This window comes from Anguilla rostrata, chromosome 10 (assembly GCF_018555375.3).
Source record: "Anguilla rostrata isolate EN2019 chromosome 10, ASM1855537v3, whole genome shotgun sequence".
Lineage (NCBI taxonomy): Eukaryota > Metazoa > Chordata > Actinopteri > Anguilliformes > Anguillidae > Anguilla > Anguilla rostrata.
The window spans coordinates 7,149,933-7,169,884 of record NC_057942.1 but is presented as its reverse complement, the minus strand read 5'-3'; the positions used below and the strand labels follow the sequence as shown (position 1 = coordinate 7,169,884).

Sequence of the window (19,952 nt, the reverse complement as noted above, 5' to 3'; positions counted from 1 at the left end):
ATAAATCCAAGAGACATTTTGCGTTCAAGGCTATTCAGTTGTGCAGCGTGGTAGATTTGAATAATAAACACGACGACAAGGATATCTCCCCCCGCCTCCACCCCCCACTGATAATAGTATCATCTCTGGCACTGAGCACAGTTCTCTCACTCAGTCTTTCTCTCTCTCACTTTCTCATCCTCTCTCTATCTCTCTCACTCACTCTCCTGCCAGCTCTCACTCACTCATCCTCTCTATCTCTTTAACACTCTCTCTTCATCCACTCTCACTCACACTCAATCTCTCTCACACTCTCTCTCACACTCTCTCTCTCACACTCACTCTCTCTCTCACTCTCTCACACTCACTCTCTCATGCCTGCTTCACAGGCAGCAGCAGGAGGCATTTTACGAATTCATCAGTTACACTCTGCATTGATTCGGCCAGCAAGAGATGCACGAGCGTCAAATATTTACTTGTCCTCACCGCCTTAACATATAAACATGATTTATGCCCCCATGCCTTCATTATAGAGGATGTTTTATATAAATCACATCTTCACAAAAAATGAATGACCCTTTCATTATTAAATGTGATAAATGTGATCTAGCGTAGGTAAATGGCAACCACTGACCATATATATTGTTTATATTGTTTGGAATTGAGATAAAGATAATATACACTGAGTATTTTTGCATAAATTTTATTTCCGTATTGCTTTAAAACTCCAATAATGTCCTGGGTGTATTTGATCCAGGCGAACAGTGTCATGGGTGCTAATAAGTAAAGAGAACACAGAAGACAGGGATTAAAGCAGCTGGACTGACTTTATAACTCAAAGGTTGCAGGTTCGATTCCCAGCTGGGGCTCCCCCCCCCCCTTGCACCTTTGATCAAGGTACTTAGCCTGAAAAATACCCAGCTGTGTAAATGGATAGCGTGTGAAAATGTAATCCGAGTACATCGCTCCGGGTAAGAGCCTCTGTGCTAAACGCTGAAATGGGAATGCAAATCAACGAGGAGGCGCTAACCATCAGCGCACCCCGTTCGAATAATAAACACGCTGTTATCTCGCCAACTGCGTTTCCAGGTTGCGAGCGCGGCTCAGGCAGGAGCCAGGCGACGTTTCCCCCCGGTTTCTATATTTAACCAGACAGACACACAGACAGACAGACAGACAGAAATAATCTATAGCCGCACAGCCGCCGCGGTGCTATGTTTTCCTAAGGTCCAGACAAAGACGAGTCATTTCCTTTGCGGTGGGGGCAAGGGGGGGGCGGGTTTGATTTAGCACAGGTGCCAGCAGCGATATGCCAGCGAGGGCAGCGGAAAAGGCTGGCGGAGGGGTTTTTCGCGCCCACGCAGAGGCGACGCCGTGCCAGGGATAACCACCGCTGCCCCCGCAGGTGGCCGCCCCATAAAGAACCATTCACTCCCCTGCCCCCCCCCCCGCCAAACGGGCACTCCTGCATCTCTGGGCCCAGGCTCACTGCTGCTGTCACGGATCGTATTAAAACCCATTTGTCAAAGGGATAGTTCACTTGCTGGAGTTTTTTTTTTTTTTTTTGTGGTATTATTTCAGTATTATTGTCTGTCTAGGATCGGCCCAGACAGTTTTTGTATAGCCATGACGGACATTTTAAGATTCACATTTTAAGAAGTTTCTGATGACCAGTGGGCTTCATAACGGCAGGTATTCGGGCATTTGTTTGTGGTTCAAAGCAAGAATATATAATTCAAGTAACTCCAAAGCAGCCTGAACATGGCTCCAGAGGTTGTGCGTGTTTACATTAAAATCATTTATTTAAACCGCATTTAATTTTCAGTTGGAACCGTTTAATCTGGACATGAAACCTGAGACCACTGTGCTCGAGAAAAGAAGTCCCAGTATTACATTACAAATGGACATTAATGTTTATAATTGTGCATAAACGCTATAAAATTAATGTGCTCATATGCACAGAAAGTGTACTATACTATATGCTTACTTTTTCTTGTTTTAAATCAGGGGTTTTCAACCTTTTCCTCAAATATTTCCTCAAATCTACATAAAGTCCTGGCATATCAAGTATATACAGGGACCCCCTACAGTACCTCCAAAAACCCCCCAGGGTTCCATGGACCCCCTGTTGAAAGTCCAGTCCCCCCACCCCCCCTTCCCCATTCATTCCTGTTCTCAGGATAAACTATCCATGGCCAATATAGAGCAGGTGCAGGAAATTAGCTTCGGCTACAAGCGCACGTACCATGCATCAGCTACGGCTGATAGTGTTGAGTTTTAAATTGCACTTGTCCCCAACAAATAAACTAATAAAGAATGAAGCGATCTAGGCAAATTACGAGTAGAAAAAGAGAAAATTAAAAGGTTTGTTATAGTCAAGTCTGCCAAGCCATGTGTTAATTCCCCCACTTTTTTATGCATCTTCTGCTCTTAGACATAGCAGGTGCTTTTATCCGAAGTGATTTAAACAGCTTTCTTTTTCTTTCTTTTTTTGTGCACACAATCCATTTCTACAGCTTGAAATTTACAGAAGTAATTCAGGTTAAGCACCTTGTTCAAGAGTTACAAAGCCAGTTCCTTAAAGGGAACCGATAGTAAAACCACAAGCTCAAAATGCGGAGACTGATAATACAAGAATCCCTCTAATTTGGCTCCCCCATTCAAAATGTTTTACTTTCTTTCTCTGCGTTTGTAAAAATGCTGAGGCGTTCATTTGCGAGCACAATGGAGCAGTGCACTCTGGGATTGCAGGCTCTCTGCAGTGGCTCCCTTTTTAAAGAGGCATTGACTGTTCTCCAGATCCAGGGATGTGGTGTTAACGGTCATTGATCTGTTGGAAATGAAGGCATTCGGCTGAGTGTGAATACTTTTTTTTTTCCCCAGTGGAGGTTCCCTTTAACAACTGAAGAACACCCCCCCCCCCCACAAAATAAAAGAAAAAAAGTTGGTTCAGCACGATTCCTGACATGAACAAGAAAGCACAGCCAAATCCCACAGTAGCACTTTTCATACCTACAGCACCCAGTATAATAATCATCATCATCATCATCCTCATCATTATTATCATTGTTATTACTATGAAGAAGAAGAGCAAGAAGAAGAATAGCAAGAAGAGGAAGAGGAAGAGGAAGAAGAAGAGCAAGAAGAGGAAGAGGAAGAAGAAGAAGAATAGCAAGAAGAGGAAGAAGAAGAAAAAGAAGAAGAAGAAGAAGAAGAGGAAGAGGAAGAGGAAGAGGAAGAAGAAGAAGAAGAATAGCAAGAAGAGGAAGAAGAAGAAAAAGAAGAAGAAGAGGAAGAAGAGGAAGAAGAAGAAGAAGAAGAAGAGGAAGAGGAAGAAGAAGAACAACAACAACAACATGTGAACAGCAGTCCACATATCACACAGTTTATCAGCAGCCATTCTGAACTCTTCCTGTCATGTGGATAACATCCACCACAAACCGTGTTTTCAATTCTGCCAATTCCAGCTGACCACCTGGTTAATGCACCATTTCAGTCTGCGCTCCTATGGTGCGCTGCTCCAATATGCAACAGCGCCTCTGCCCTGAATTTAAACATTACATGTAACATGAAGCAATATTCAGTGATCCATACACAAAAATGCAAAAGTACTTTTACTGTTTTTTCAATGGGCTTTGACACGTAGCTACTGAAAGATCGTAAGGGCATAGTTAATATATTTTGCCATTTTTAATTTAAGGCCATTGTTACATTTTTCTATGTTATTTAAACATTTTAATCTTTTCATGCCTCAAAGAATCTAAATTGTCAAGTCCCCCAGATAGTGACTCATGGTATCTTTTAATGAGCCAGATAATATGCCTGATTATAGCTGCAAGAAATGTTAAACAAATTTAGAGAGTCCACAAGAGTCAGCCATCCAGCAACAAAATAATAAAGTTAATGTCAGCCTTTCTTTGGAAAATCCTTTCCCCCAGTTTAGGACGATAACCCTGCCTCCTGTTTTAATAGAAAAATCCACTGACTGAAGCCTGCGATTACACTGGCTCTGGAGCGTGACCTCATCAGAAGGGGAAAACCAATCAAGGCAGGCGAGATCCATGGGGCAGCCAACTCTCAAGCCACATATCGAATTCCCGCGTACAGCTGGGGTTTGATCCTTGAGCAATTGCAGGTTTGATCCCTGTACAGTTTGGGGGGGGGGGGGCATTACCACCCATGCGGTTGGGGGTTTGATCTCCCTGTGCGGTTTGGGGTTTGATCCCCGTGTGGATGGGAGTTTAATCCAAGTGCGGTACGGGGTTTGATCTGCTGCTATGGCACCTCCTGCACTTTCAGCTCCATCTGCAACAAGTTCCACTTTCCCACAATCTGTCCAGTCTCTTTTTTTTAAAAATTAATTACAAATATTCTTCTTTTTACACAGAATCACAAACACCAAGTGTTCGTTTATCCAAAAAAAAAAAAACCAGAGACATGTCTTAGTTACTCCAGTGTTCAAACAAGATTCCACACTTAGGAATAAAACACATTTCTTTAAAGGTGAACAGAGTACTTTGTATGAACTGTGCAAAATGCATACATGTCCTTTTTCCAGATACTTTTACATTTATTTCAGCTCTTCTATGGCTACAGTGAAACAGTGTACACCGTTTCACACAACAAACTAAATACAGCCATCGCCAAGCCCGCCGTCTGCAGTAGTGAGAAGATGTAAGATTCTGGACTGTGAAGTCTGTAAATGCAGCTAATTATTTGACCAAATCCAAACCGCTCCAAAAGGGAATATACTTGGCTATAATGGCTTTCCCGAAAGCTTACCCAATAAATCCAAGGCTGAATCTTGGGGTCGGCCCGAAACTTATTTTGTATTGCAGTCGGCATTTAAATTGGCTTTTTTTTTTTTATTCTTCCCTATTATTAAGAAATGGTTCAACAGCCAACAAATAAGGACTGTGCCACGAGAGCCTTGGGGGAAAAGCTCATTTCCCTTGCACACATTTGCTGTTGCTTGTTTTGTTTTTCTGCCTCGCACGAGAGAGAAGTCCCTTGGAGTTCTATGAAGAACGGATGGCGAGGCACGCTTAACGCAAGGCGTTGGAATGACTCGCGTAATTAACGCAGCTCATTAACACGTTAAAATCTGACTCTTGTGGGTCACGGCTGAAAGGATAACATCCCACTGTTATTTTCCCACACAGGAGAAAACACAGCTAACGGCTAAACAGGCCTTAGGATCAAGCCCAGGTTCCAGACCGTTATCCGACTGCCTGAAAGGCAAAGGATGCGAGTCAATGAGAGTCAGTATGGTCAAGGCACAACAGTCGACATCCCTAAGACATCACACTGGTTCCCAAAAAGCCAACTCCCACAACAATTTGGCACAAAAAAAATTGTTTCTTTAGGCCAAAGGCACTCACAGCCATATTGTTAAATGGGTCAACCAACACTTCAGGGAAGATGCAGAAATTCATGTGCCACATATTTTAGTACTAGAAATGTTTTTGTTTTTTTCGTACACTCAAACTCTCTTGAGAAAGAAATATTAGTATGACATCTTCAACTGCAGCCTTTCTAAAGGAACAATCTAAAATCTTTTAGCTTACAGTTAACACATTGTTACAGCAGTGGTTTCAGGAGACACAATATATTTTCATAAGCCATTTCAAAAATGTATATTGATCGAACCACCCATTTCAGTTTTATTGTTGGAGGACACATTAATCATTAATGTTTCCCACTGAAGCAATGCTCATATTTCTATTTCGGAACAAACAATGCCTCGGAATTCCCAGGGCATCAAGACTCCGTCTGAGAAGCGAACTTTTCGCTCTAAAAGAGCTCTTTATCCCTGGAACACTTTGTAACTCACTTAATTTCTCAAATTAAGAAAAGGCAATGAGTTTCCCTTCTGGAATTTAAGCCAAGGGCTACGTTCGGTGCTGTGGTTCATGCATAATGAGCCAGATCAGTGTCATTTTTGAAAGAAGATCATCTTTTTCCAGATATCTTCCTGTTGGCTATGTACTTCACAAATGCTCTTCTCAAAACATGTGAATAGCTGACTGTGCTGCCACAATGCACACAAAGATAATTAAATTAAGGTCCTGTGACGGCATACCTTTTTATTTTACTGCCCACTTCCTCTTAACCCCAAGCCCCAAGGAGTTTAAACAAACTGAACCCCCACCAGCCCGGTAGTCCCTCCAGTTACACACATTCCTGTCCTTGGCATCCACTGCTCCAGCTGCGCCAACTGCACCAACTGCAGCTCTCCTCTGCACAATGTCAGCTCCATTTCACCTGCTGCAAAAAAAAACCATCAGCTGAAATTATTAAAGAAATGCTGCCGCCCGTGCGCGAGGATCGATCCAGGTACAGCCTAATTCGACTGATTCATTCGCGGCCCGTGACGGGGTGCTCTCGTATCGAAGCTGGCACGCGCGTTCCACCTCCGACGCAGGGCTGACTGGGCTGGCTTAAGCACCTACGCCGATGCTAAGCGGTAGAGCACAACAAAACGAAGATGGAATGTACCAACCGAAGACACCTCATAGTCTTCACCCACCTTGAGCCAATACTGACCTCAGTGGTTCTGTTATTACGAAAGGAAATGATGTCTACATCCATTTGTGCACATAAATAATAGGCAGGTGAGAACCTGGAGTCTTTATGAGAATGCAGTGGCATTATACAATCACACACACACATATATATATATTTATATAGCCTACATAATGGCTTCATAACTCAACTGTCTAATGCTGGCTGCTTTCCCATGTATACATATTACTAGTCCGCCAGCTTTATTCAGGCAATGGTTATGCTCCTTTTGAGAAGTTAAATCAACAAAGAGACCAGTAAAATAAAAGGGTCAGGCAGTTAACTTCATTTTTTATTCAAGAAGTCTACTTGTGTGCAGGATGGCAACAAGAAACCTTATGCAAAATTTGAAACTCAAATTTAAGGATGTATCGTAACTCTTCAACATGTGGTGAAGTTATATCAATGGCCATGTTAACAATTTGTTATATTTTTGTTAACAACAGATGTTAACAAACATTTTTGGACAACAGATGAAATTTAGCTTGACAGCTAATTCTGGGACAGTCAAGTGGCTGCCCACTGCCCCTACCAAATAAGTAAACTAATAAAAAATGTGCACATTGGGAATTATTTTTGTTTATTTTCGTCCTTCCCAGTGTTTATACTTGTCTCGTTTTTGTTTTCCTGTCATACCATGTGAAGCCAAAGACAACTGGACAATAACGTTCTACTGTATTGAATGAGACATGAGACGCGGAATTCTGATGCTACTACGGCTGCGCAGCTCAACAGGTGAACGGCGGAAACGCGCGGCCATTCCAGTCTCCGCCCACACAAACTGACCGAGAGTATGCTTACAGATGCGAATGGGAATTGCAAATGGGGGAAAAACTTGTAATAAAATCCTTATAAGAAATTATTTAGATTAAAAATATGTACCTGTAACTAAATAAGCACAAATTATTCATGAAGTGAATTCCATTGTTGACATTTGCTCTTTAATAGTCTCCATATCTCACACCATTGCTTTTTCTGTCCAGCATCTTGAGCTGTGACCTCGGCACAAGACATGACACACATACTTAATCGGAAAACAAAACCAATTTCTTTGCATTTGGCTACGAAAATTACATTTCAATGCACAGTACAAATCTACTCTCCAACTGCATCTTGGCAAATGAAGAAGCGTAAGGTTGCGAGCAACTGCCATCCCTAGGAAGTTAAAAAGCAACCACTACCCGGATCTTGACCTTGTGACTGAGCTATTTTTATTCATTCACAACTGTAAATGCATGTCTATATTGACCTTCTGGAAGGCCTATTTTTCATGCGGCAGTCATGCCGTCTGAATTTAACCCCGAATGCTTCCATGGTGTAAGTAATAATAAGCATGTAAATTATCTCACTTAAGATTTTCATAGTACCACTAAATTCAAGTGTATCTGAGGTTCAAACGACACGTGAACGATAAAAGTGTATGTAATCAAGCATGCCGACCATGACAGTTACAATCTCATTCTGGACACGGTGGAAATTATATTGATATCTCCAAAGAAAACACACAGTGTGAGATAGCAGATGGTATGGCAAGTAATTTTACATGGCAAACACACTCTTAAGGTATTTTTAAGGCTTTTAAGGTATGCCCAGTCAATCAGTGTATACTTTCTCATTGGAGATTAAAAAAATAAAAAAATAAACATAGCAGCGTTTCAGTGCAGCTCAATGTTTCTTTTGCATTTTTATGTACATGTCTTACACGAGTTATGTAGACTCTCATATCGGCATGCCATTCTAACGAATATAATTTATTTGATAGTTTTTCATTAACGTGTCCGTCACCGTGACTACACCTCGACGTGTGCAGTTGCAGTGGTTGTACTACACGATATATGAAAATCCCAGGGTCCTACTGTCGTGCTGTTTCACCGAAAAACAAGAATTATCACGATAATAATCCATCTCTATTTAAAAATAATAATGAAATGGCACCCGCAATAGTTAATTTCCCTAGCAGCCCGGTTGTTTATGGCTACCCATTGTTTGCAATAACAAAGAACACAAAATAAATATTTCCATAAATCGCTACGAGTGCTGGCGCTAAGAAAAAGAATGCGACTGACAAAGTTGACTTGTCACTGGCCGCATTTCCCCAGTGACACTTCATTCCAAACGAGTTTCCGTTTGCACGTTGCCAAAGACATGGCAGAGTAGCTTTCCAGCCAGTTATGCGAACATGGCCCCAATACGCTATTTTACCTTAAAACAAGACCAGATTATTAGCCCACTGAGCGCATCTACACTGCAGCAGGGACAAAACTGCAATGTTAGCCAAATTCCATTTGGCAAGCTCTAAAATTGAAGAGCATCAAGCAGAATTCCTGTGAGGCTGTACTGTTCTCCTGATTGCTATATAACCGAATCGCAGGCTGACTAATTGTTGTTTAAGCACCAAGATACAACTTTAACAGCAGTCGGGAATTAATTACATTTTATATTTAACGCGCACACAAATTTGTCACCGTGCACATCAAACAGACAACCCGTGTAAAACGCAGTTTGCCACTGAAATCGCATTCAGTGCACTGCGAATCCGCAATAGCCCAGCATATCTCACTGGCACACCACAATCTTCCATCTCCATGACAATCGCAAAGCATCCACACAAAGCAGCTCTATGTAGCCAGTTAGCTAGCTAGCTTGCTGCAAATAAAATAAATAAATAAACAAAACAACGGATTTTCGGATACACGTGAGGCAGAGCGTTCACGTACGCGCATACATTCGATGTTTCTCACATCGTTGACATTATTTTATGCACAATGTAATCATCAAATATTTATTTAATCCCTACCTTTCTTCCCCTTCGGTTGGAGTTAAGGACAGCACGCGCGCGCAGGGAGCAGAGTGAAAACTTGAATGGAATCACCAGATGGTTCCTCTGTCCTCTAGATTCACCAGCAGAATGATGGGTTCCTTTGAAGCGAAGAGATGATCTTCACAATATATGAACGAACGTTTCGTGACTTAAAAACAACACAGCGTCTCTGCTACAAAGCAAAACAGTGTAATCCGATAGGGTTAAACTGGATTGAAATACTCGGGCGCTAGCTACAGCTAGCTATCTGTACAAATCACAGACTGGAAGCCTAATTAGGTTTTTTGCAATGCATCAAATGATTCTCCATGTATTTTCTCCCAAAAATCATTCAAAAATAACGACTGAAAATTTTGAATGCTTCATGAAAGCAACAGGATACAATGCAAATGGATCGCGTTTAGGTAATTAGTTCCTTCTTCTTTCTTTTCCGAGTATGTTTGCTTTAATTTAGCAAGTTGAAGATTATATTTAGTTGACTTGGCTGCAAGCAAGCAACTATTCATAGTAAGCAGTATCAGGTGTTTTCCCGTACTTTCGCTTGCAACTGTTAAGGCTACTAAAACTGCCGAATCTCGACTTTACAAATTATTTCTAACACGGATACGAATTGTCTTAATCTGAAACAGATGGAGTAATGAAAACGAAATCTTCGCCGTAAATTTTCTGTTCCAATGTAAATCGCCAATGGTAATTTACTACCGTAGCGGTACCACACACTCCCCCTTTCTTCGGTCAACGTTACAACCAACACAACAAACAAGAAAAAAATCGTAACAGCAGCTGTGAGGTAAATCCCGCCTTATCCCGATGCCTTCGAGGAACAAATCCACTTTTTGAATATGTGATTGGGTAGTTCAAGATGCCAACCACAGAGATTATAAAATTATCATAACACCATTGGTTTAGAGGTTGTCAGTCTTGATCGTCGCAGACGCAGTCAAATCCGCAATTACAGCAAAGGTATGAAACTATTTTTATACAGTCTATGGTATGAAAATGGCAATGTAACGTTTGCTATAATCATTTTAAATCTACCACATCTGGAGAAGTTTCCTAATAACGTTTCGGACCTCATCCCCATATTCTTTGCCATTTTTGTTGCAAAAATAATGAAAAAAAACAGTTTTTAGATATAGTCTACCGTCTGAATGATCACTTGAGTAGTGTACTCTAATACGGATGTAGTGTGGAGGTTTGTTTGGCTGTTATTTGCTGTTTTATAATTTTGTCACCTCGAGTTAGCGTTTAAATTAATGTTAATCTGTGCATTAATGTTTTTATTTTATTTTATTGAAAAACAACTCTGACGCTTGTTTTGCTTATAATCCTGTTTGATGCACAGCGTGGTCTATATAAATGAATCGTATTATGAAATCCTAGTAACGAGACACTAAATTGGTGGCAGTGACAGGAGAAAGTTACCCCATACTCAGTGGCAGCCAATCGTAGTACGCGTTGCTGGAGAGTCGGCAAAACAAGGTTACTTACATAGCTTATGAGCTGTAGCTAACCCAATGCATTGGTTATTAGCAGCAGTTGGACTCGTGAGTAACATTAGTACAAATATAAATGTATACTAACGCAACAGTTAATTTAAACAAATGCCTAAAGCATGTACAGATCTGATCAATTCACAAACCGATTGAGTGTTGTCATTGTGTAAATATACCACGTAGTCTACGGTAGCCTAGCTAAGATATACAGTTAGCTGTATTATGTTAGCTGACGATACAGTAAGAAGCGGCTCCTTCAGTACCAAAGTAGACTATATTTTTTGTATTTGGTTATTAGATGATTCAGCTGTCATAGCTATGAAGGACAGGAACGTTGTCAGCGCATCGTGAAACTCAACAAGCAAACTGGGGTACTTGGCTTGCTAATCTGCCTTATTTAGTGGCCCACAAAAAAACAGTCGCTAGTTTGCTTTCATATGATTGTGTTCTTGATCTAGATAAAATACAATGGCTAACCAGCATTAGTTTAAAATAAATAAATAACGTTTGGTAAGTAAATTGGTTCATTAACCTAGTTAATAGTTAGTTTATCATTTTAACGTGGTTGGCTGTCATTATTCAGCTCCACCTGCCAGGCTGATTAATTTTGTGTGCTGGGTCCATCACGACGAATTTACTTTAAGAAACCTGTCTAAAGATTGCCCAGTCATTTTATTTTAAAGCCAACCTGTCAGTAACCGGTACACGCTCACTTGTCTACCAAGCTGGTAAACTGAAGTGCTGGTTAAGTTATTTTATTATGCTGTAAGCTAAACATTTGAGCAAACTTAATTGAACTCATTCGATGGAAAATGGCTGTTCATGAATACAGAGAAAGTCAGGAAATCTTTTGTGAGAAGCTGGCATCGGTTTGTTTGCAAAGACTTCGCTTGGCAGCTACCGTTAACTTACTTGGCTGAGATCGGGAGGCTTGGCTAGATATCGTCCACAGTTCTTAAGTGGTTCGGCAATATCCCAGTTATGATGATGGTCAGATGCACCAATATTTTAAAACAGTTTTGTTTTTGTTTTCTGGCCTCTACCACCTTTGTTATTAGGGAAGTTTCCTGATTAAATGGCTTAGTCGGACAATAGTTTTTTTCACCCCCCTGACCTCAGAGGGAAAGAGATGATAAAAACTCATTTTGCACAGCATTAAACTTTCCAGAAGCCTATTGTCTGGTGAATGCAACGCAGCTCGATTGAATTGCTTGGCTGTTTTTGATGTAGAATTCTACAGAAATGTAGAATTTAAAAGCACAAAGCTTCTTTTTGCCTTCTCTCTTGATCCATAGGGACTGCTTGTGTAATACATGTTTTGCTTGTGCAATTAATGCATGAGTATTTATGTGCATTCTATGCATTTATGTAAATTGTAACAATACATGGCTTATTCTTTGTAGCTGTCTACCTGCCTGTCATATGGGGCAAAATATTCCTGGGCCTCCAAGTCCCTAATTTTTAGGATTTGGTGTAATATCCCTTTTTTGAAAAAGTAAATTGCAGTAATTTAAAAGTTGAAAGCTACACCAGGAATTCTTTGTTGACTCTCAGTTCAGTTTTTTTTTTATATTAAGAGGTGAGTCTGGAAGCATGGCATGTGCTTGTCCTTGTGGTTTGGGGTTGGGTTGGGTTGGGTTGAGATGGAATGAACGAAAACGGGCCTTTCAAGTGGTGCACTGCAGAGTCAAGAAGCTTTTCCACTTTTAAGCTTTCGATAAAGGAGGCCGAGTGGATTTCTCTGTGATGTTATCACAGGGAGAGTGCAGTTCGGACAACTATTTATTTGTCCCAAGTGGTGCTCCAGTGTTGGGTGGCCGCGATGGCTTTCTTCTCACGCAGTTTCCCCAGCACACTGCTACTTCCTTGAGCTGGTCTCGTGTGTTTGACACATGTTCACGGCAAGTAACTCAAAAGTGGCTTGAGCAGCAACGTTGTACCTCTAGTTGTTGTTTATATATATATTCTACTCAATGCTAACCCTTGTTAGCATTTGTGATAACTGTGGCACCTTCCAAGTAATGGTTGAAGGAGTCTGTGGTGAAGTACATTTTAATCGTGGTCCTTAATCAAAGCAGAAATAGCCTGTCTGTACTTTTGAAGTCTTTGTAGTATTTGTGTTACCCTTCAAAGGCACAGATTTTAACACCTTGACCCCACCATTAATGGAAGAAATGCTTGTTGTGCAGGCTAATGCAGTACATTCTGTTTTGATGATAATGATTCCTTGAGACTGCTGGTATAAAACCTAAGTCTTTCGGTACTGAATGAGTGATTTGTGAAAGTGACTTTGCCAGTAGCTTTATTTATTTTCCTACTGCACCTGAACTGAAGCGTTCAGTGCCCTGTCTGCTCCCTGTCTTGTTTTGCAATTCTGCTTGAAGAGGTTTCTATTTTTCAATTGTGAATAGTTTTTTTTTTTTTTTCATTTTTAATATCTACAGCGTCTTGCAACTGTATGTACTGTACATTAAAGCCGTATTTCATCGTAGGGTTGAGGCTCGAGAGCCTCGTGTCACTTCAATATCACTTATTTAATTTGATATAAAAAATTTACAAGGCGAAGCGTTGGGGCCGACACGTAGAGGAAATTGATTCTAATGTCTCTGAAGCCATTCCGGATTTGATGGAGGGAATTTCAGCGGGACCGAACCGCGCCGGCGCCCTGCAGAATATATTACTTTAATTTGGTCGGTGTCGGGCCGGGCCGAGGCGAGCCGGCTGCGGCAAATTTACGGTTTGTCGCTATTCCTCTGCTCGGCGCTCTGTGCGCCCCCTCCAATCCCCGCCGTGGAAGTAAAAATAGCACCTGTAAGGCGGTGAGTCTGGAGGACGTGAACGGCTGTGCGTCTAGGTGCAGGGTTGTCCCGGGGACAGCACCCAGCTACTATGTGTCATTGGGGGGGGGGGGACAGGCCAGCAGTGCTCACATTCATCTCTCTTTATCTCTCTCTCTCTCCTCCTCCCCTCCCTCTCTCGTGCCTCTTTCTCTTTCACTTTTCTTTTTTTGCTCACCATCTTCTGTCACTTCTGTCATTTCCCTCTCATACTTTCATTCCCTCTCCCTCTCTCTTCCCTCTATGATCTCCCCATCTCTCTTCTTTCTCTCACTGTCTTCTTTTGCTGTCGTTCTTCTCTCTTACTTTCACACACTCTCTCTTTCTTTCCACTCGTCATCCCTCCTCTCTCTCTCTCTCTCCCTCCCCCTCTCCTCTCTCAGTCCTTTGTCAGTATGACCAGGCAGTGACCGTGACCCTTTACCGTGTGAGCGAGTTCCCTCCCCAGGATCCCCCATGTGCATCATCTTCTTCAAGTTCGACCCTCGCCCAGCCTCCAAAAATGCGTACAGGTAAGACCCTTCACCTCCTCCGCCACCCTCGCCGGTTTTAATCGGGGCTGGAGCATGGACACCCCCTGCCCTTCACACACAGGCAATATCCGCTCCACTCCACTCAAAAACATTTCCTCTCACACGTTCTGGTGTGAAGTAGCCTAATTTATTTTATGCGCGTGTTCTCATTTCTGCACGCGACTGGCACATTGCTGGACGACCGCATCCATCATGCAGCGTGTGAAGGCCCCTTGTGGTCTGGGAGCAGTGCACATGCTGTACATGACCTCACTGCCTTGCGTACGTCTGCCCCTCTGTGCAAAGCGTCTTAAGGTCAGAGTGCCGGCCTAGGGTCAGGCTTCCCGTGGCAATATCCCAGTCAGATCCAGTATGACTTAAAAAGCCCAAACTGATCCTGGATCAGTGCTCTTACTCTTGTGACGCTTTGTGAATAGCAGCCTGATGTGCTGGAGAACCACGGTCAGGACCGGAGCGGGCCGCGGTCGTCCGACAGGAACCGCGTCTCTCGCTTCTCAACCGCCGCGTTCTGCGTCTCGGCGCGAGCCGGGCGTTCGACATTGCACACGGATCAGGAGGCGGGAGAGAGAGAGAGAGCCGCGCGATGCTAACCTTTCCCACAGCCGAATGGAGATCTCTCCCAGGCACAGAGCCCCGTGCGGGTCCAGGGGGGCGGGTCGAGGGGGGGCCTCAGGAGGAGAAGTCGATGCGCCTGACTCTGCAGTTTGCGCTCCCGCCCGTGATAATCCGGCCGATTCTGGAAACTAATCGCCTGGACGGGGTCCAGCTCTGCCTTTCTGAGGGGGGATTGTTTGGGCTTTAATGAGTTCTGGGCCGGGACGTGGGGGTTTTTCTGAAAACCGCCGGTGTTCTGCGGCCTACGTTCAGTCTCGCTGCGGCGCGAGTGTCTGCTGTTTTAAATCCCAGCGCATTTTGCGTTTTTTTCCTCCTCCAGATCGAAAAAGCAGCGTGAGTAGATTGAATGACAGCACCAGTCATTAACTTATCACCAGGTGCTGGCACGTCAGCCTGGTAATATCCAAATTCCTCTGGTTATTTCCGTTTTGTTTTTCCTGTGACATCGCCGAATAACTAATGTTTGGCATGTAAATCCGGGGGGAAAGTGGGGAAAAAAATACTAATAACTTTGATAACTTCGCTTAAAAGAATGATCGTTGCCGTATTCACGAGCGTGAATTAAATTGCGCACTCGTGAAATAAACACAGTTGCTCCCCCCCCCCCCCATTCCCACCCCCCCACATGAATCCATTACAGCCTCAGCAAGCCGAACAGTTGATGAAATGATGTCCCGGCTTCCCGTGTGATTGTGAAGGGCTTAGCGGAGATAAATGTGAGAGATGACGGTCTTTGCAGTCAAATAAAGCCGCGTTGCCCTCTCCCTCCTGTGACCACTTTGCCGGCGACAGGCCGTGTTTGTGTGTGTGTGTGTGTGAGAGAGAGTGTGTGTGGAGGATCTTGTAATTGCCTTCTCTTCCCAGTCTTTTTTTTTTTTTTTAAACAGATAATGGCGTATCTGTGTAGAGTCATTAGCACTATTGTCCCTCGGAAGGCATCGACTTTCCACCCCCCTCACCAACCCCCCCCCCCCCCCCCTTACCCACCCCACAGCATATGTGATTGGAAGCTGGTTTGTAACCATTAGTCTCAGATGCTCATGCATTGACCCCTCTAGGTCAGTCTGTGCCGTTTGTTTATTTTTAAAGCCCGCTCGCCCTCTGTAAGACAGATAGGGAGCCCTGCTGTGGGGTCCCACAGAAAAGCTCGGAACAAGTCGTAATGTGAACTGTGTCATTACTCTGTGTACTCGGTGTACTGCAGTATCCTTTCCTGTACGTTTTTAACGATGGTGTGCGTTAGCTTTGTGGGCCACTAAAAAAAAATCACACAGCCCCTTGACATGACCTTGCGCTTAGCGTAAATGGTGGATTTGGCCTACTGCAGGGAAGGGTACGCTAAGGCCTCTATTCATCTCCGAAGATGTGTTTTGGTTTTTTGTTTTTTTTTCTTCCCCTTTTTTTTTATGTCGAAAAGCAGTGTATTAAAAAATAAATTACGAAATGTAAGCAATAATTGTATGCTAACCCTTATTAGCTGGCCCTGATGTAGTTACACTCTCAGAAATGAGCTGGAGAGGGAGGGGGGTAGTGTGCAAGGGGGGGGGGGGGCATAGGGCAGGGTTGCCCTGACTACAAGGCATAACCCTGATGGGGATTTCCCTGGCCACCACCACCTGTCCCGATGACGTGTTACACGCTCGGCGTACACGCCCTCGCCAGCAGAGCTGATGAGGATAACCGCAGGAAGTGACACGCTCCCCCCCACCCTCCAATGGGGCTTCACGGATGAGGATTTGGATTTGGGTGGAGGGTTCTGCAGTTACCTTCAGAAAAGCAAGCGTTTCAATTTAGATCTGTTTGGACTTGCTGGGTCGCGTAAATATTCGCGGCTGACCGGGCGCTTAGTCGAGCTGTAGCAGTCTCGCCCTCGGGCGCCTCGTGCTTACAGCATAAATATTTTATATATCGACAGAATTTTCTTGCCTTGTGGGTGAAATGCGGGAGGGGGAGATATGGGGGGGTGGGGGCTCTTGGGGTTGTGCGTTGCTATGGCAACCAGAGTTGTTCCAGAGGGCTTTCCCCCCCCCCCCGGCCCCCTTGGCGAGACTGTCCGCTGCTTTCAGCACCATAAAGCATGCGCCAAACCGGGAGCGGGGTACCGTGGGGGGCACGGCGAGGGGGGGGAAGATTCATGAGCGGCAGCTCAGCAGTAACGCGGAGCCGTTGTGTCACGCACCATCGCCGTGCTAAGCAAGCGGCAGTTGTGCAGCGTTAGTGAAAGTCTCCGGAGATTAACGTCAAGCGCGACATTAGGGTCGTCGCCAATACAGCCTCCTCCGATCCCCGAAACGCGTTCTGGGGCAGGGCAAAGCATTGTGGGATTCCCTCCAGCCGGAGACGGGAGTCGGTTAAGCGTTTGTTTAAATCACCGTTTGTAGTAATAACAGTGCTACAGCGGGCTTTCGCAAGGCCCTGTTTCGAGAAGGCTAATTTCAGCTCAGCGCTTGGACCGAAAACCACACCATCATTTTTCACACAATTTGGTGCGCTGTCTTTGGCAGATAGCGTTCTGAAGAAATAATTTCTTATTCTTTTTTTTTAAATTAGAGGTGTTGCCATCAAAGATTATGGTTCCTTTTCTCTACAGGCAACAAAACAGAGCCGTTAGCCATGTGAGAGAGATGGATCATATGCCTGTCATTTTATATCAGTATTTTTCCAATTCTTTCTTTTCTGTTTTGTTTTTTTGTTTTGTTTTTTTTGTCTGTGAATTTATTTTGGACACGAGCAGAAAGCCGATGTTCTGCAGGACGGGTCAGCGGCAGGCCGAGCCTCTCTGGAAACCGATGGGGGAGGCGGCAGGGCACCGTAGCGTAGCATAGAGACTGGATTAGCCTGTGCTATTCAGTGGAATCGCTGGTCAATGTGCAGTCATCACCTGATCCATTATAATGAATCGCTCCCCTGGCTGCAGGAAGGTTCTGGAACAGACTGAAGAGAGCAGTGTACTGTTTGTGCGGGCTGTGGGAGGGATTAACGAACAGTAGCTCAGCGGTGTTGTGGAGTCGCCATGCACCGTCGCCATTATTATTTTTTTTCCGTAATTTTTATCTGTTATGAGACCCAACAGCAACCCCGGAATATCCCAGACAGATTTCTCCTGGACACAGTAAAGGCGTGTCTCATCTCATCTGATGACACTGATAATGCGGTTTCAGTGGCGGCCGCAGATGCGGTCGGCGTTCCTGTCTAGCGAGCGCTTGAGTTCGTTCACGGATCGGGGTCTGTGATTGACGGCACGCCGCGGAATTCGCGAGGCTCCCCTACACCCCCCCCCCCCCGCTGCTGACTCCACTACAGCGCCGCAGCCCCCCCCGCACTAACCATCACATCATAAAAAATGGCCGCTTCGCCGTTCCGTCAGGGTGAGAGGGAGGAACTCAATGGCCCAGGACCTGCAGGTGTGTAAATGTCAGCAGGAAGCAGATTGCTGATTGAGTGTTCTCTCGCGGTGGTGATTCTGCGTTGTGTGGGCTGCTGGGTGAGCCGCCATGTTTATCGGGTCTCGTACGTCAAAGATATGGGTTGGGCTGTTGCCTGTTTTTTTCTTCTTCTTTTTCCCTTCTTTTCTCAGTAATACTAATGAAAGGTCTTCCTAACATCAGACTGTTTTTTTTTTTGTTTTTTTTTTTTAATTAATTGATTATTTTTTAATGGGCTTTTGATGAATTGGGGTAAGGATGTGATTCTGCATACACACACGTACCTGTACTACACACCCATACTCTTACACACCCATGTCTGTGCACACCCATACCCGTACGCACATGTGCAGTTTGCCCTTGTTGCAGAGGAAATGCAGAAAGGGAGAATGGCACACACGCAAGCACATTTGCAAACAGATAAGGCGGCGATATGATCTGGGGGGGGGGGTCTAAGTTAATTGAAGCAGTGCTGGCCGGGGGGGGGGGGCGGGGCTTGGTGGGATGAGTGACGAGGGGGCAGCTTTCTCCCTCTTCAGCTACCACCTGGGGGCCAAGGTGTTCGGGGGTGAACCACGCCCCCAGTCTTGTCTGTTTGCGCTGATGCCCACAGATTGCATGACCCCCCCGCCACGCCAAACACCCTGCGACGCTGCACTTCTGTCAGTTTAACATGCATGTAAAGAAGGATGCGTGTTAGCAAACACGCCACCTAAACAACCAGTGTCCTTGGGAAAACAAAAACGAAGAAAAAAAATACATAAAGTCCCGTTAGTCCAGTAATGTTTACGAGAGCAATTTGCTGAACGTCGAAAATGCGAACTGCCTGGTATTTTACAAAGGGACTCCACGCATGGCTTTGTGTGTGTAATCTAGCGTTGGGGGTGCTTTTTGCCCTTGGTGTCCCGCGAGGCTGGGACTCCGTGTTCTGCATTCTGCCCTATCAGAACGGTGTGTGTTCACAGTGGGCTTTCAGAAGGTGACAACAAATGCTAGAATAAAATAAAATACCACCTGCTGCAAATTGCACTGACATCCATTTAGTATCAACTGCTCATGATGACCCTAGTTGGTGGCCATTTTTTTCAACATGTCCTCCATAATGCTTTGGCCAAGTTCAGCACTTTGAAGGGTAGTTTTAGGAATGTAATGGTAAATGGATAATAGCTTATCAAGCGCTTACATTGATGCTCATTCGCCAGAGCAGTTAGATTAGGCTGACTCAAGGACACTTCACACGCCCAGTGGTCTTTAATCCCAACCTCCATGCCAGTCAACGGTCCTTACCTCTGAGCTATTCGCCCTGAATGTTTGAAGTCGTGTTCTGAACTCCAATGCTCAGTTACAGTAGTGTTTAACAACACTAGAATGTTCAGTTAAGAACATTCTAATCAAATGTTTATGAACTCACACCTAAAAGGGTTAATCTCCAGAACTGCGCCGAACTTAAGTTCTGTTTCCTTTAATGCGGAGAATACACTCAAGCCATCAGGCGATGTACACCTGTTTTGGCTTGTGGCTTAAAAGCACAACACATTAGCTTTAAAAGAAGACGCACATTGTCAAGGCATGTCAAATTCATATTTTCATTGGAGTGCCACTTTAATCGATCGGAATAAACACAGAGCGGAAATTGTGGTGTGGTGTGGTGGTGGGGGGGAGGGAGGGTGGGAGGGAGGGGG

General features: G+C 44.2%; 2 protein-coding genes across 18 annotated transcripts in view; one reads left to right on the top strand and one right to left on the bottom strand.

Annotated features, from left to right (window-relative positions):
* arvcfb (ARVCF delta catenin family member b) overlaps positions 1-9,478 on the bottom strand; it is a 206,854-nt gene extending 197,376 nt beyond the window's left edge. For 9 of the 11 annotated variants that reach the window (XM_064353729.1, XM_064353735.1, XM_064353734.1 and 6 more), the window contains exon 1: positions 9,341-9,478. The gene's annotated coding sequence lies outside the window, so the exon portion shown is untranslated. The remainder of the gene's footprint in view (positions 1-9,340) is intronic. The other 2 variants (XM_064353730.1, XM_064353740.1) reach the window with 1 other exon arrangement.
* Positions 9,479-9,628: 150 nt separating this feature from the next.
* The window catches only part of tango2 (transport and golgi organization 2 homolog (Drosophila)), a 28,129-nt gene continuing 17,805 nt past the window's right edge, over positions 9,629-19,952 (top strand). For 2 of the 7 annotated variants that reach the window (XM_064353750.1, XM_064353744.1), the window contains exons 1-2: positions 10,763-10,911; positions 14,081-14,209. In XM_064353750.1, the coding sequence (XP_064209820.1) occupies positions 14,154-14,209 (56 nt within the window). In that variant the 5' untranslated portion in view covers positions 10,763-10,911; positions 14,081-14,153. Of the gene's footprint in view, positions 9,769-10,196; positions 10,328-10,762; positions 10,912-11,158; positions 11,232-11,434; positions 11,626-14,080; positions 14,210-19,952 lie in introns of those variants that run through there. The other 5 variants (XM_064353749.1, XM_064353747.1, XM_064353746.1 and 2 more) reach the window with 5 other exon arrangements.